The sequence below is a fragment of the Triturus cristatus genome, chromosome 5_2, assembly GCF_964204655.1.
Source record: "Triturus cristatus chromosome 5_2, aTriCri1.1, whole genome shotgun sequence".
NCBI lineage: Eukaryota > Metazoa > Chordata > Amphibia > Caudata > Salamandridae > Triturus > Triturus cristatus.
In genome coordinates, this window is record NC_140588.1 from 424,897,904 (window position 1) to 424,915,740 (window position 17,837).

General features: G+C 41.3%; 1 protein-coding gene across 1 annotated transcript; it reads right to left on the bottom strand.

Moving 5' to 3' along the window:
- Positions 1-278: 278 nt before the first annotated feature.
- LOC146823102 (thread biopolymer filament subunit gamma-like) lies at positions 279-16,622 on the bottom strand. The gene is made up of 9 exons (XM_085607355.1): positions 15,797-16,622; positions 11,745-11,805; positions 11,344-11,439; positions 10,378-10,554; positions 7,488-7,613; positions 6,647-6,867; positions 5,297-5,343; positions 1,868-1,906; positions 279-492 (listed from the first exon to the last, which is right to left on the bottom strand). Exons 1-9 carry the CDS (start codon positions 16,519-16,521, stop codon positions 473-475), a joined length of 1,512 nt encoding a protein of 503 aa, XP_085463481.1. The 5' UTR covers positions 16,522-16,622; the 3' UTR covers positions 279-472.
- Between the last annotated feature and the right edge of the window lie 1,215 nt (positions 16,623-17,837).

Sequence of the window (17,837 nt, forward strand, 5' to 3'; positions counted from 1 at the left end):
GTATAAATAAAGAGGATTATAATTTTAAATAGGAATTCCGGTGGTTTCTAGATTTCTTCCCCCGGGATTGAAAGCCCTTTCAGGACTTCTTGGAGGAGACCGAACTGACAGAGGGTTGGAGAAACTGGATCAGAGGAACTTGTCTGGGGATGAATCTGAGGAACTTGCTGTGCTGGTACTATAGGCAAGATGTGCAGAAGACTATATAATAAATATCTATTTTTCTGTGAAGATACAAGAGTGAACTTCAAAGAGACCAAAGCATGGAACGCCACTGCTACAAATGAATCGTAGTCTTTTATTAATGCAGGAAGAGAGGGTTCCTTCATAGGGCAGGCACCGATTTAGTAGAAGAAGTCATGTTGGAACAGAGAATAAAAAGGAACATAGGAAGGCAGGCAAACTCCAGACAGTCAGTCATCCATCGGCGTCACGTAGGCAAGCTCCAGCACAGGATGGTGGTGGTGCTCTCTTACTTGTCATCTATAGAAGCTAAGCAAAAAAAAATATGATGAGGAATTGTGTTATTTCACCAATATGATTTTATATAGGACTAAGATAGAGGTTTTGCATAATTATTAAGGAAATTGCAAAAAAAATCCCCTAGAGTGTGCATGATAAACTATGTTAGTTTAATAAAATTTCCATGTGTATGCATATTCACCATTTGTATGCCTGGAAAATGCTCACATGCAGGTAAATCTGCTTCAGAATGCCTCTTGCAAATGTGCATGTGCACGTGTATTTTTGTTTTACTATGTTAACCTCCGGGAAAATAATCTATTAACCTAATAACCCTATTTCAGCTCTTTTCAGTAATAGATGCATATGTGTTTTTATGGCGTGGAAATAATCTGCAAAATGTTTATGAATGCTGGAAAATAAACATATTTGAGGATGCTCAGTGCATTTTGAATAACCACTCCTTCGTAGGACCCACATTGGCAGCCCTACTAATAAACTTAGTAAAGCTAAAAGTCAACTGATTTTTAATGGTACTAAGGTGTGCATAAATGAGTGTTCTGATTCTATGAAAAGGGATCTGGGATTTACGCCCTCAGATCACTTTTTTCCTCCTCATGATAGAAATATCAAGGATACGGAGGCCATTATTACACCAAAGAATTTCTATCATACATCTTACTGATCCTTAGAAGTCCCTCCACATGACACTCCTTGCTACTTAGGCTCTAAAGTGGCAAAAATTACTCAACAAATCATCAACTACTATTGAATCCAATTAGTGCTGAAGTTTAAATGTGGCAATCAATTTGATAAGCACTTTCATTTGCTATATGACATATCCCTTAATCTGACTTCCTACCTTTGAATTTTCAAGAGCACATTATCAAGCAACATACAAAAACTGAATTAGAAATTCTGTAAAATGGACAGGGATGGACATACAGGTAGAATTAAGTAAATCTACGCTATCTGTGGATGTATATAATGCACTGCTCTGTCAATTGCTGCCTAGTTCTTAACAGACATGTTTTACTTGATTTTGAATATCATTGTTTGCCTGGTTGAGGACGTGCAGCATCTATTGCTTTTTTCGGTTGCATTCTATGGTGGGGTTTTTGCCCCATGACTTGAATTGTCTCCCACTATGCACCATGTGTTCCTTCAAGTGATTTTACTGTATGTTCTGTTACACATGTCCCGAAATAAAAACAAGGTAAAACAAAAAGACATTCTGTACATTTATAGGTACTCGAATGAATAGAAGATTAGATTTGAACATTTGTCAGATCACAATAGGATTTGAGATTATACAAATCAGTCTTTCTTACTATTTTAGCTGTCAACCCTTTTTTGGAGACTTACAGTTGGAACATTAAAAGAGACTGAAATATTCGGTCCTTACCTGAACTACTGTCACTTTTCTTCTCAAATCCTCGTTCAGCTGAAATGGAAACAGGATAAGATGTGAGTTGAGGTCTGAAACATTACTGTAGGTTACAGCCAAATGCCAAAGGGTGACATTTTTAAACATTGAAATTACATTGAAAAAGAACCAAAATTATAGCTGGCAGAGATCTGCCCTTCTGAACATTCTCAGGGAAATGTCTTCTCTAGTTTGATGATTCAGAAATCAAGGTCTTCCCTCCATGCAGAAATCAGGTCTCCTTCCCCTAGAAGGTTTGATCTACTATATGTTTGACAGATTTGTTTAGAACCCAATAACATAGCTGTCCTATAGGTAGATGTAATTTACTTCTCCAAAAAATATAATCTAATGAAGGTGTCTCCAACCAGTCAATCTCAAACAGTAGCTTGCAGTAACCTTCAGAGTAGCTCCCAGCTTTGAGTTCAATTTTAGAATGAACTGCAATAAATATCTGTTGTGTTTTCCTTTTAAAGTTAAGGAAAGTCTATGTTTAGTTTACATTATTATCAGGCTGCAGATAGCGGAGCCTGATAATGAGCTGTGGTCCACTCAGATTTATGACCCATGTGAGTCACAGAGGTTCAGAACTGAAGCACTGAGATGTCTAACTCTTAAAAATAGTGTCTCTTAACTCAACACTGGAGTATGAGAAAAAATGATATTCTGAATGCTTTTAAATGAGAGACAATTAAAATGAAGACTTAACTTAATGATTAAGTTAACTCTTCATTTTAATTTTCTCCCTTTTCAAAGTGTCACATTTACAAACAGTAGGCATCTTGCTCCGAGCGTCTGGTAACCACAGTGCAATAGTTATAACTGAAATATTCTGTAATTATCTTTTAAATGGGAGCAATGCAAAGTGAAGAAAAATAATTCTATGAAACATTGTCTTAATGTTATTCTCTACTTAAATGAAGCCTATTGATTCCTAATGTTTTGTGAAGCATGTTTCTTTACTTTAAATTCCTTACATTTAAACAAATGACTGTATTTTACTGTTATAAATATGGCACCATGTCTACAGGCCACAGGAAGTAATATGTCTGCTGTTTGTAAATACATTGTGAAATGGGAGAAAATTAAAATGGTGAGTTTTATGCAATGCATATAAACATAAAGTTAGCTCATTAGTTTAATTTTCTCCCATTTAAAAGTGCCTTATTTACACACTGCGGGCACCTTGCTCCCAGGCGCTGGTAGACATGCTGCCATATGTAAAACTGAAAAATACAACCATTTTTTGAATGGGAAATATTTTTAAAGTGTAGACAAAATGTTCCTTCAAGTGTAGGGAAATGTTTCTTATTATTAACAGTTTTGAAGAACATTTTTCTGCACTTGAAATTTCTCCCATTTAAAACAAAAATGGTTGGATGTTTGTGTTGCACATGTAACAGTGCTACATATGGAAAAAGGTATGTCCTGTGCCACAAGTACATACAACACAGGCTCTCAGTCACTAATATACATATATCCCATTCATTCACACACATGTTCATACATCCCCACAGACCATGAGCTCACTGATGCACATGGCAGCCCTATCATAGTACCCCCAATCACAGTATTTTGTTCAAACCTGGTATCGGGCTCCATAGACATTAGTTTAAAGTCGATGAAGCTGGGAGAGGAGGTTTCTGGTAACAATGCGCAAGTTACTTGGCCTTCAGTAGCTCATGACAATTTTCACTGATCAGAAGTAGCTCTCATTACAAAAAAGGTTGGAGACCCCTGATCTAAAGCATGCATAACTTACAGTTGGTTAGTAAAGCAGGAAACATCTACGTTACTCATGAATACAGTCAAAAACATCCAATTTACGGCTTGATTTAAAATTTGGTATACAGATATTTGTCACAAATGTGACAGACATCCTGTCCACATTATTACAAGTGCATTAGGGTATATTGCACTGGTAATAAGGAGGATGGGATATCGATCAAGTTTGTGATGGAGTGCCCATCAGCCAAATTCGAAATCATTGAAAACAACAGAGCATATCAATAAATGAACTGGGGCTAGAGTTATCTCACCAACAAAGCTGAAAAATCCACCATTTTAACACTGATACCTCTATTACCCTCACTCTTTGGAAGTGGAATGCTGAATTATATAACACATGATGTTTGATCTTCTTCGTAATCTAAATGTCTAATAATGGTCAAGCAAACATCTCTACATATATACTTGAAGGCTTTTGTTCAAGGCAACTGCACATGTACCAATGCACATCTATATGTCAACTAAAAATTGCTGTGTTGCCTGATTTATTTAAATATATTATCCTGTTAACTGAAGATTAAAGTACCGAAGGAGTTTTGTACATTTATACCCATGAAATTTGAATGATATATATGTACACATTGACTTCTTACATCAATTGTGGAAGTATCTAAGGAAAAATGTTATATATATGATTTAACTAAGCATGGCCCACATGTATAGCTATTTCTCTGCAATCGAAAGTTTGATGATTTAATCGGGAATCTAAATATTCCCATTGGTGTCCAACTGCAAACCTATATCCATATACTTGAAATATTGTTTGATTTGGGTAAATTTTCATCGTATATAATGACTGTCTGTTGTGTACTAACCAGTAGGCTTAAGGGGAGCACTTTAAATAATAAAACTGCTACCTTTTACTGATAATATTTTAACCTGTACTGGATTTCCCAATGTTGCGCATTTATCATATTTTTGACCCTTTATGCAAGAATGTGTTTTACTTAGTTTGTCTTCTATTTTGTAAACTGCCTTCAACCACTGAATCACAGAAGTAACTTTAGCGGAAGACGGGAAGTGCAGTCTGCAGACCTTTTACAGAAGGATTATTCTAGTTTCTTCCACTTTCCACCAACAAGGGTTTACATCTGTTAAACTTGGTCTCCTTAGCTCTTAATTAATTAGTTACCAGTGTGCTTAATTTGATCTGGTGGTTGCGGTTGGGTCCACCGGCATTTATTTTTTGGGACCAGATCTTATTTTTCCTCATCAGACATTTACCAAGACCAAGAGACGGAAAAACACACATAGGGGAAAGATGGAGCGAAAGTCGGAAAAACCTTCACAAAGGAAGAAAGCAAGAACCTGCAAGAGTGAGATAAACAGGCAGGAAGAATCTGGTAGTTTATTGGAGAGGAATGAGGTGGATTGAAGAATGCACAGCCTTGGTGTTCAGCTCGCCAACATTTAATAGCACCGGCCACAGGCTTCTAAGTGGAGCTTAGGGCACCGCCATTCATTCTTTTACAAATTAAGCACTGTCAATTGGTAACAACTTTCTTGCACTGGCAATTGGTAATAACTTTCTTGCCTCGAGCAGGCTGATTTATTCAACAATATATTAAGTGTTGCCATATTGTATATACAGACTTTTAAAAAACATTTTTCTTAACTTACAGGTGTATGTGTAACAGCCGCCTGAAAGTGCCTCTAGTTCAGGAAATCTGCAAAAGAGAATGCAAGACATACTTGCTGAGTTTCTTTGTCAAATCACAGTGACCATGCACACATGACATTTCAATATTTGCTTTGACACACGTGACCCAAATATGTATATGTTTTCTCCTGATGACTTTTGTGCATGGTGTGCAGTTAGTCTATGCAGAGCAGGCTTAAAATCGAAATTTACTAGCAAAATACTTTGAAACAGGTCTCAGTCATATAAGCAGAGCTGACTTTTTATAAGTAGAAATTTGGTGTCACAGGAGTATGAATGAACAGATCGTTTGAGACTTCATGCAAGACAGGGAGGCCAAGCGTATTAAAAAAATGAACGGTACCTCAACCACGACAGGTCAGGTTGAATCGGTACAGAGTAGGTTGTGCAATGGGGTGAGAGGGAGGGCAGGGGTGAACTCGTGCGTGGAGGGCTGAACAAAAAGAAAAGTTTAGGACTTATTTTCAGACAAGTGTGTCTGTCATAAAAAATTCTACATCTAAAGTCAAAAAGGTCTGTATTTTAGCCAAAATGCATCACTTTGATTTACCTACAAAATAATGTTATCCATACTTGTGATTGGATTTTATGTATCTACTTAATGGTCTCTTATCGGGAGGGTGGGGTAAAAAAACATTACAGACAAGGAACTGTTCTCAATAGTCCCCAGTTAAGAAAAGGAACACGCTTCCTTCCATTTCCCCTAGAAAAGAAGATGGAGGAAAGCATGCATCTTCAGAACCCAAAACCCACATGGTACGTGTTACGCACAGGCAGCTTGCCTCGCTTTTTGACCAAGGGTGACTTAGAAAAAGTTGAAGCCATTTAGTTGGACAGACCTCTTTATAATATGCTTGTCACTGTTAAAAATCGCAGTAGGGACAATCCACTCTCCTACCATACCAGGAGGATGAGTATGAGCGCCATTTAGTTGATAGATAGAGACACCTATTATTAATAGGCCAAGAGACAATTCAGGTGGCGGCTCTGTAGAAATGATCAATATCATCAAACGAGGACTGAATGGTCGAGGCCGGATACCAACCATCAGCATACATTTATTCTTCGCTGATGGACCATAAACTCCTTATAACCAAAGGTTTACCCTGTAGGTGGCTTCTAGACCTTCTGTGACCTTGTTGTTTCTAAAGGACAAAAGGATTATCTAGAGCCAATGGCCATAGAGACTACACAACATGGCAGTCACACACTTTACAGACAGACAGTAGGCTGGTGTTCACATTTTTAACATTTTGCACTTTGGGGACATAATTGTATGGTGGGTAGATGAGAAAAGACTGGGTACTTACTTCAAGTCTTCTCCTTCTAAAAGCTTCCTGTATGTGGCGATCTCCACGTCCAAGGCTTGTTTGATGTCCAGCAGCTCTTGGTAATTCATGATCACTTTGTGAAGTTCCATTTTGCCCGATTCGATGGCGGCTTCGTAGCTGGCTATCTGGGCCTGGGACTCTGCTGCCCCTACACTGACACTAGCTGACGCCTCTGCCAGTCTGTTTTCTAATGCGAAGTTCTGTGAAACAGAAAGTGGTGCGCACAAAGATCAGAAGAGATATCACAATAAGGAAACAAGTAGGGAACACAACAGTAGGAAAAAGGAAACATAGGAAGAATAGAAAACAATAGGAATGGGAATAAGGAGGAGAGAGATAAAAAGTGCACATCAAGATGTTGGAATAAAGAAACAAAATAATGGATTAAGAAATAGGACAGAGGGCAGACACTGGAAGCCGAATCAAACTTTAACAACGTAGGTGCTCAGAGCACAGATGATCAAATAACACAGTGTATAAATACGGTATCCACTATAGGTCCACTTGGCCCATATGGGTCAAACGCCATGCTTGACTTTCAAGATAGCAGCTTACAATGTAAATGACCCACATATACACAGTATGCAAATTTAGATGCTATGAAAATTTATCTTTTGTGGGTATCCTGAAATGCTATGAAAATGTATCTTTTGTGGGTATCCTGAAATTCTGGCTTTAGATGTTCATTCTAAATAATACAACCTCTCCATTTTTGCCATGGTCAGTGATTCATTTACCTTGTAGCCAGACACGGCTCCAATGCACAACACACACATGCAAGGCATTACAGATGGACTGAAGAGTCCGGCCTATTACTTACCACTGAAATGAGTGTCTGTAGCTCCATGTTTAGAGACTGGATCTCTTTCTTTCCTACTGATATTTCACCTTTGACCTCTGATATTACCTCTGTGTTCTTTGAAGACTCGCTTTGAATCTCTGACATCTAAAAAGAAGAGAATGGATAGTGGTGGTTTGATTTTCCCCTCACAAGACACTGGTAATATTTAAATGATATTAGGGTAGAATAATTCTCTGTTGGCCTGGTTAAAACAATGTCATAGGAGCAGCAAATCATAGGGCAGGATCCCACGTCTCCATGGACGCATTAACTGTGATTTAGCTTTCATTCATTTGGCCTGGGAGTGCCCTTGCAAATAACAAGGCAGCAGGATTTATTCTCGCAAGGTAACATTAGGGTGCTGTCTTGGGTGTCTCTGCAGGGGCTGCCACATTTCCCTGAACCAGAGGCATTTCACCTTGGCTGCAGGAACTTGCACCTGTGCTATCAGTCTCAGTAAGAAACATAAACCAGGATAATTGTACAGAGATACAAAAGACATTGAAAATAGTCACAAATTCACAGAATCTGAAAAAAAAGAAAACATTGCGGAGGTCTTTCTAAATATTTTACATGTGGGGTCTAGTCGCAAATGCATTTTGGAGTACTTAAAAACGTACTCCTGTGTTACTCTTTCATGTATTCCTATATGCGTTTGTGAATCGGAGTAATTACTACTCGCAAATTGCGCATGCAATTTCAAGGGTGCAAGGGTGCCAAAACGACACCCTGTTGCACCCCTGAAATTGCCATTGTACCACATGTTCCGCACATATATGCCCGAAGGGCATGTGTGTGTAACATGAAACTTCGAAAAATGCACTTTAGTGCATTTTTCTAAGTTTTTGCAAATTACCATCAAGTTCAAATTGATGGCAATTTGCGATCCCTGATTGCGAATTCGTAATTTGAAATTGGATCATGCATTGCATTTAGGGAATCGCAATTTGCGATTCCCTAAATGCATTCGCAATTTAATCGCAATACTACTTAAATTGTGATTTTGCATTTGCGTTGATGCATCCCAACTGCAAAAATACCAGTCGCAACGGGGCAGATTCGGCGCATCTGCCCGTTTGCAATCGGTATTTTCGTTGATGCATGTGCCCCATAGTTCTTTCTATTCGCACTAGTAGTCTGGAAATATTCCAATTATATTCACATTTTTAAACTACAGGGCCGAATTCATAAAGGCATTTAAGAGTACGTAAAAGAGCGCTGCGGAGGTAAGTTGTACATGATCCAAAACGTCGTTGTGAATAGGCACCAAAGTTATTTGATGCCTGGGAAAGTTTTCCCATATGATAAAAAGTTTCAATTGCTACACCCGTGAAGGTTGCATCAACAAAATGTTCCATGGCTCAGATGCTCAAATGCACACATGGTTTTTATACAATCATGAACGTGAATGCAATGCCTCTCTCACCACTACTACAGATGAGGTTCTGCCTTTTTTCAAGCATTTGTCCAAGAAAGTGGCAAGGAGTAGAGGTGGGTGGATATGTATTTCTTTTAGGGGGAATTAAGGCAGTGAAACGTGCACAGATCACAGCAGGTTTTTTCCAAAAAGAGGGGCATTTGAAAATGTTCTACCCATGGGGCACATTTCACTTGGATTCTACTTAGGATCAAGGATACTGAAATCATAGTGGTGTAAATCCAAATTATGTGGTATAGCTAGTGGGATTCTGAGGCATGGAAAAGCTGCTCTGTGTTGCGTAGTATGTGAAAGAGGTCAGTTGTGAAGTACCTTCATCGGTAACATTTCCTCATTATTAAAGCCTTTTACTATGCATGCCTAGCAATAAAAACATATCTCAATGCATTAAATATATAGAACTGTCATGTATTTAAAAAAACAATATACATTCTGTAGACACCATATAAACTCTTATTGACTAAAAATGATTTTGTCTTGCATATTTATCTTAATACTGTCAGAAGCAAATCCACCCTGCTTCTTGGAGTAGTGGCATGAATACAAGGGGGGCATCTTGGGTATTCCCTAGGTCCTCGGCGTCTCTGCCTGGTAACTGTTCTGCCAGGCAGGTCTGAAGGGTCACCAGGTAGAAGAAAGATGTCAACATGATGTGATGTCACTCTCCTACTACAGCCCTGCTGCATCTGTAATAAAGGGCCAGTAGACCTGCGGCCATAGTGAGAGCCTGATGGCGTTGTGGTGAAGATGAGGCCTGCCTGAGGCAGTGTTTACACCTCTGTGTGGTTAGGTCTACCTGCTTACTAACCTGATGCTCACACAGGTCACTATAGTGGTCCACCTCTCTGGATCTCGTGGGTAGACAGGGGTAATACTAAACAGCTGTACTCATGCTAACAGGTTATTTTATTTTAGATCACTTCTCCATTTCATTTTCTTATTATTCTTTTTGTATTATTATGTGTTTATGTTTGTTCTCTTGTGGTCCTTTGTTGATCTCTTCCTTAGTCTACCATTATAATTCTGATCCCTAGATATTTTGACTCTTTCTCCGCATATATTTTAGTCACACTCTTATGTATCTAGCTTACGCTTATGCAGCATCTCCCCGATTTACTTATGCTTATCAGCGTAACATAGGAATGCCTCTTCCCTTTCTAAGCCTGCTACCTGTACAAACTGTGCCCTTTATCAAAATCTGTCAGAACAATGTTCATCATCTGCAATATATTTGAAAAACTAGAATCAATTTGCACAAACTTATCTAGTGAAACATTTTGGAGAAATAGAGCGCCATCGCCAATGATCTCTTCACCTCCTGGATAGCCTTTTTATCTCCTCTTTAGTACTTCGTACGAATAGCTGCACTGCTACGCCTGACGCTTTATGGTGAAAGAGGGTGGACATTATGTAGATCTTCCACCAGCTTACCTTTGCTTCAAAGAATCTTTGTGCATCTTCTTTGTGTTGCTGGACAGACTTTTCATATGTGGCTCTCATCTCTTTCAAGGATTTCACGATGTCGAAGGACCTGACAGCATCGACTTCAATGAGCGAGACGGATTTACCAGCTGTGGTACCCAGTTGCGTCTGAAGAGTGCTGACCTCCTGAGAGAAGAAAACCAGTATGGAATGGTTACTTTGAGAATTTAAAAAAACAAAGGAATTCAGTCATGTCCAATATTTATCATGTGAAAAGATGGCATGATAGAGAACTTTCAAAGAAGACATCTTGCAGTAGTTTTTCAAACTGCAAAAAAAATATTTTCTCGGATCTTCAAAGGCACACTAGATTTCCAGTCAGACTTGTCACAATATTTTTTCATGGGAAACCCAATCCTTGTAGCCATCCTATTAGTGGAGAGCCTGATCTTCCCATCTATTCTGAGTAATGATTCCACCTAAAATGTCTGTGTCATAAAAAATTACCCGATAAATAAATGGCACACTGAGACCAAGGGGTGTTAAGTGCATTAAATTCAACATTTACACAAGTTAAGATTCAATCAATGCTGGTCTAGCAGCATCCATCCATCTGTGCATCCATTTATCCATCCATACCCTCATCAATCCATACATCCACCCGCCAACCCATCCATCCTCTTTTACACCCTCTGTCAGTCTGACAATTGTTCTATTTAGCAACAGCAAAAAAATATCTATCTATAAATCTACCTCTCTATCCAAATTGCTCTAGATATCATTGCATCGATTCCCTAATTGTCTGTCAACAAATTATTCAATGTCTATTAATTTGTAGCACTTTAAGTATGTTTGTCTGTTTTTGAAACCAGTCCCCACTCAGGCAAGTACATTAGAGAACTGTTTTACTAGACCCAAGTCTCATGTTAGTATTTCCTTATTTCACCAAGCACAATGTTTGGAGGTGTCAATTACCTCTTCCTGTGTCTTCTTCACATAGTCTAAGTCGTCAAGGGCCGCTGTGTATCTTTGCTCCAGGTCAGTGCGAATTTCAGATGCAATTTCGATGTCCTGCAACATGAACAGATGCGTTGATATTGACCATTTAAGAGAATGCAATAAAGTCTTCCCTATAATGGCTGGTTCCCACAGTGACCTCCGACCTCCAGTCACCTCGAAAAGCAAATTAAGTCAGAAATAGGTTTATCATTTGGTATTTCCTTAGCACCCTGACACATAGGGATGGATCATCGCATAACACAAAAGGAGGGGTACCCTCGCCTCTTCAGATAACAAGATATAAAGGAGGTAGAGGGTCCTTGCTGGTCCCTGCCCAGTGCTTTGAAGCATCTCAGTGGTAAATGAAACAGACTTACCCTTTTCATGGCTGAAATGTCAGTCTCCAGTTGAAACTTCACACCCAACTCAAAGTCATACCTGGAGAAAAAAAACACATCTGAGTACGTTTCAAAAAGAGAGAAATACAAGAGAAGCCTTCACTCCAGACCCTAGCAAGATTCCAACATTTAGGAAAATGTACATTATTTAGAGTAACTGAATGAGTGAGTGATAACCGAACGCAGTAGGTTTCATGGACACCCGAGTAGTCCTTCCCACCTCAAAATGTCACAGTGGTGAAAAGAAAAGTAGAGCATTAGGACAATTTTATGTAAATTCCTAGGCTTGTGGACTATGCCTATAACTGTGCTTTAGAAGTCTGAACTGTCTGGAAATCACCCAAAGAACTTGCTAAACATCCACCTGGGTGCACTGCAGAGGAGTGCCGCCAGTAATCTAAATATCAGGGCATGAGCAGAAGGGAACAGGGGACCTAGTAGAGAAAGGAGATGCATAATGTGGTGCCCTCAGGTTTGGGGAGAGTACCTTCCCACAGTAGAATTCATGACACAGAACGGTGTAAGACACTAGTGCGCCACATCCACATTAGAAAGGTGTGCACCTGAACACTGGAGTATGGGCCAATAAAAGATGGACGCAGTGTTGTCAAACTATCTAAACCTATGGAGACATGCTAAGAAACTGTGACCCTGTTGACGGTCGTATCCCAGAGGCCCGAAATAAATTAAGTCACAGCAACCAAGGAGGGTGCAGGCCTGGAAACTGTTTGAAGGGAGGTTAGAAAAAGCTCCTGCTCTGTTTCTTGTGGAACATAGTGACAGCCTAACGCGCTTCAACTCAAGAATGAGGTCTATGGCTTTCGGAACATGAATATAAAAGACAAACTCAAAAGCAATAACCCTGAAGAAGATCCCCTGTGAACATTTTCAATCTAGCAGTAGCATCAATAAATTGATTAAAAGCCCAGATTCACACCCGTATGTCTTGATTCAGTATTCAAGACCCCAGTAGGATGTGTTGCCATGTGTTTCTAAAGGTTTCTGCTCCATAGACTCATGTTTATTGTAGAAACAAGACAACACTTAATGCTCAGACCACTCAAGCTCTGACACTGGTGTCCAACTAATCACGCAGGCGCCATACATTACTAGCTGCTCTTGTAGATGCCAAGTCTCCCTAATTTTGCAGGAGTCTCCAACAATTTAGATTTCCCTTCCTCTCTCTAGCAAACTCAAGTGAGTCTCAGGCAAAATGGTAATTTTAGCTGGCACTTTGCACATGTGCTCGTGGACTTCTTATTAGTTGTCCATTTTTAAGTGCTCATTTCATTGGACGAGCCATGGAGGTAGGACCTGATCCTCTCTGCATTTGTGAATTGTTTCATTACTCTAAAAGTTGATGTCTACATTTTGAAAGATTGGAATTAAAACCTTCTGGCAAATTTATGACTCTGCCTTGCCATTTCAGGCAAACAATTTGAGGATGTTTTATGTCATATCATCGGTAAAGCAAAACATGTTTCAGAATATTTTCGTTTTGCCATTTTGTAATGTGGACCAGACCAGTAAGCTTGTCGCTGTGTTTGAACCCGGGCCGGGTAGGCGAAGCCAGACCCAATGGAGGCCCGGGTAAAACGCTGTCCGGGGGCAGGAAGCCCTACCTCGCCCCCTCCCCCCCCATTTGCAGACCGGCCAGGCTGGCGGGGGCCAGGATTGGCCTGCGGCAGGCTAGGCGAGCCCCTCCCCCCCCCCAGCAAGGGGCGAGCTAGAGAGGGCGAGGGGGAATAAAAGGGGGCCAGCGGCCCAAGTAAGGCACACTCATCCCCCCCTCGCAGTAGGAAGGAGAAGAATCCCACCCACCCACACCTAACATACAGGCGTTGCAGCCGCAAGGGTAGAGGGTTAGCGGAACAATCTCAACAAAAAATAGTAAAAAGAGAACTTACTAGAAGGTAGATGGAAGGCTCTCACAGTGTCCGGCAGGGGCACAGAGGGAGAAGATGGCAAGGACTCAGCCTCAAGAAAAGTACAGTAGATGCTCAAGTAAGGTCCTTGAGATGCCTTGGATGGCAGGGACCCCCGGGAGAAGGGAAGGCCCACAAAAGGGTTACAGGGAGAGCGGGACGGCACTTGCGGTCCGGGCAGGTCCAGATGGACACCCTCCAAATCGATAGCAAGCTGAAGCCTAGACCCGTGAAACGGAAGCCCAAAAAAGTGGCCCCTCCCAAGTTATTGAGGAGGCTGGGTCCAGAATGCAAGAAAAAAGTTGAAGGAGCAATATAAGTAAAGCAAAGAAATAACATGGACAATAAATGTGTATATGACCATGAACTATTCAAATGTACAAAGTTATGTTTGATGAATAAACTGCGACCTTTTCAGGCACCCAAGAAAGTTGTCAGTGGTGATCTAAGGTAAAAGCGTGCAGTTGGTGGAGAGGGACAGTGGGAGCGGGGCGACTCGCTGCCTGGAGGGGGTTTTGCAATAGCTGATTGATAGACTCATCGCTGTCTCTCTCTTTAGCTCTTTCTCTCTTGATCTCTCTTTCTCTCTTTCTTACTACCTCTCATCCGTTTCTCTCTTCTTTCTCTTTATTTCTCTACTAATGTCTCTCGATTAATCTTTTTCTCTCTCCTCCTTCATGTTATCTTCACTCTTTCTTTCTGCCTATTCATCTATCGATCTGTTTGTCTGTCAGTGATTCTCTCGCTCTCGGAAATCACAAGTACTTGCAGCAGTGTAGACGTACAGGTATGCAGTACCTTACAGTACCTGTCTGCTTAGAGCACTAGATGGAACTGAGTCCAAACGAATGAACACTCACTCCAATGAATTCAGACCAGTGAATGGGACCTTGTTGAAAGGTATGGCTACAACAAATGTACATTCACAGGAACACGCGCATATCCTACAAAGGACGTAGAAAAACAAACAAACTGAATGCACCACCAAGCAGCAGTGTCTGTTTAGGGAAAATGCAACATTACACATGAACACGTGCAGCAGTAAACGGAAGTGGAAAGAAAAGGCATCAGCCTGGACTACTCCGGACTTAGCACTACAAAACTCTGCCTAATGTCAATCGCTTAAAAAATGAAAGGAATTGAGTGGAAAATCCCGAACTTTTCAATAGGTTTCAAGGTTACAATGGGAGCAGACTACAACACATAAAAAGATATATCAGCGAAGGTATTTTGTCAAAACGATCAAACATTACTGTCCAAAACCTTAGCTCACCATGAACTATGCAGAAAAGAGAATCTCACAATTAAATACTCACTAGTCATTCTGCTGCCTGCATGAAGAGATCTATCCTTAAACACCGGCCCAAACCCAAACTCTGACAAAGCAAATGTTCAAAGTCTGTTTTTTTCACTTCAGTGTTTCTAAGCGAAATTTCAGAAGTCACAATCTGGAGGTTGTGTCACTTTAAATATGACTCGATCAATCAAATACAGACAACTCTCAAAAACGATCATCATCACAGACCAATTTTGCCGTGTGTTTTTCGCTAAACTGACTCTTTGGAAATGGCATATCTCAAGATGTGATTTATTTAAAAATGATGCGGCACAAAGTACTGAGAAGTAAAAAAAAAAAAAAAAGTGACATGGCGCATGATCAACTACACACCACACAACCCCTCTGCTTTTAGATTTAGATAATCATTTAGTGATTTTGTTCTTGAAGGCATTGATGCAAAAATGTGGGAGGCCCTCGGTGAGAACCCTCATAACCCCACCTTTTCCCAGTGCCTTGACTCTTTTATGAAACTTTCAACTGAGGGGGAGATGGCTTGTAGATCACCTTGAGGATATTGTCTGACTACTGCTCAGTCCAATGGATTTTATGCTTTTTGTTCGACACTGTCACGCTTGGAAGGCCACACATGCACGAAATTGTATATGTGCACTGCGCGCGTGTGCAAGTACATCTGCATGTTTGTGTACAAGAATAAATAAACTATAGCTTTAAATATACAAATATACATATAACAGGATTTCTAGTCACCTACAAATTGATCAATAAAGTATGAGATATTGTAGAAGGATTTATTTAAAGTTTCATACTTAGCCTTGAGTTCTTCCGCAGCTCCCCTGATGTTGTCCAGCTCAATTTCATGCCTGATGTTCTCTAAGGTGATGTTCTCCACGTTGGTCCTCAGGTCGTTGAGCTGGGCCTCGTAGTTGACCGGGGCGGAGGGGTCCCCTCCGGCAGAGACTGGGGCGCCTCCCGTCAAGCTGTCCAGCTGGGCCTGCAAGGTCTTGTTCTCCATTTGCAGTTGTTTGACCTTCTCCACATAGCTCTGGAAGCGGTCATTCAGCCCTGACAGGGTCTGCTTTAGAGATGCACTTGATGGCAAACTGGGCCCACGCGGTGCAAAGCTCCCGCCAAAACCCTGAGCAGAGCCCTGGCTCAGGCCGGTGGACATCAGGGCACGACCCATTGCAAATGCAGGACTCCCCCCAGCTCCAAATCCAGCCCCCCCACCAAACCCAGCCCCTCCACCAAATCCAGCACCTCCACCAAATCCAGCCCCTCCACCAAACCCAGCCCCTCCACCAAACCCACCTCCAAGGCCACCTCCAAACCCACCACCAAAGCCACCACCTCCAAACCCACCTGCAGACCCCAGAGAATACCCTGCACCCCCTCCACCTAAGGATAGGCCTGACATGCTAGAGGCAAGGCCCAGCCCAGCGCCGCCCCCATAACCACCAGCAGCTCCACCCCCAGCTCCAAAGGAGAAGGACTTCTGGGAGCTAGCCGCAAAGCTTTGACTGGAAACTGACATAGCAGCGGCTGAAGCTTAAACTTGCAAACGAAACGTTAAGCTTTGCGAGGCAAGAGTGGGGTGGCAGTTGGCAGTCGGGACTGAAAGCACCAACAGCCAAGCTCTCCAGCAATTTATACTTTTCTCCCGAGAGACACGCCTTCCTCTCCGAGGTCAAACCTTCACCCTGAAGAGCGAGAAGCGTTTTTTTTCTATCCATCATTCCTGACAAGCGTCTACCCTTAAGCCAGTCATTCTTCAAGAGATATTGAGCGGATCGAAAATGATGGCCTGTCAGGATCCCACTGTCAGTGAATCGCGAAGGACTAAAAATATGAATTTTTGAAGTTACATTTGCAACAAAAAAAGTACAGGTTTCAACATGAGCCTTCCCTCAAGCAGAAAAATGACCACAAAGCCATTGACTCAAAATGCATTCAGTAGTTCAGTAAATTATACACCACTTCGTAAAGTGTCGCTGCGTTATGGTCAAATACATATGAAATTATTTTTGTCAGGAAATGTTTCTGACTTTAGAAGAAGCCTGTTGAGTATGCATGTGTGAAAAGATTAGAATGACGACTCTTGTACAAACTACCATCAGTATGCGTTTAGAGTCCGGCAGATGGCATAGAAAATGATGAAAGGTTAGGAATGCATTTTGTGAACGTGTTTTGCTACAGTGCCGTTGTGTGTGCAACAGAGTTGAGCATGCGATTCTAATGTACCATAAAAGTAAACAACCTTTCAGTAGTTACTGAAGGCAATTCCTATTTGTGTTTTTTTTTTATGATTGTATATTCAGTTGCGGCTGGCATGTAAGGAGGGTGGTATGATTGTGTATTCAGTGGCGGCTGGCATGTACGGAGGGTGGTATGATTGTGTATTCAGTGGCAGCTGGCATGTACGGATGGTGGTGAGGCGGGAGGGAAAAAATTAAACGTATTAAATAAAGGCCAAAAAAAAGAATTACACTTACCTTCAATCCTGGCGCAACGTCCTCCTCGCTCTGGTCTTCTGTTCTCCAGGCAGGCAGGCTCCAACGCTGGACCAGGAAGCTGCAGTAACCAATCCTGGTGCTGCTTTCATGCAGCATGAAAGCAGCGCCAGGATTGGAGGGAGCGGACTCTCTTGCCACTCCTAAGGGCACTGGAGCCCTATGCTGTCTCTAACCCAGCTGTCCTAGACAGCTGGGTTAGCGAGGTTTAAACTGGGCATATCTGGTTGGCAGCCGTAAGACAGTCAGCCAAGAAGATATGCGCACTTTAAACCTAAGTGCCCAGCCTATCATTGCTTTTTGCTGCTGACTGAATGGCAGCAGCAGAGAGCCCTGCCCC

Bases quoted from the DNA above. Each gene is read 5' to 3' on its own strand.
- LOC146823102 (XM_085607355.1), bottom strand. From the start codon at position 16,521: ATGTCAGTTTCCAGTCAAAGCTTTGCGGCTAGCTCCCAGAAGTCCTTC. The intron at 6,868-7,487 runs GTAAGTAATAGG...TCTGTTTCACAG, and splicing joins TACAGACACTCATTTCAGTG to AACTTCGCATTAGAAAACAG. The intron at 493-1,867 runs GTAAGGACCGAA...TTTTTTGCTTAG, and splicing joins GAAAAGTGACAGTAGTTCAG to CTTCTATAGATGACAAGTAA.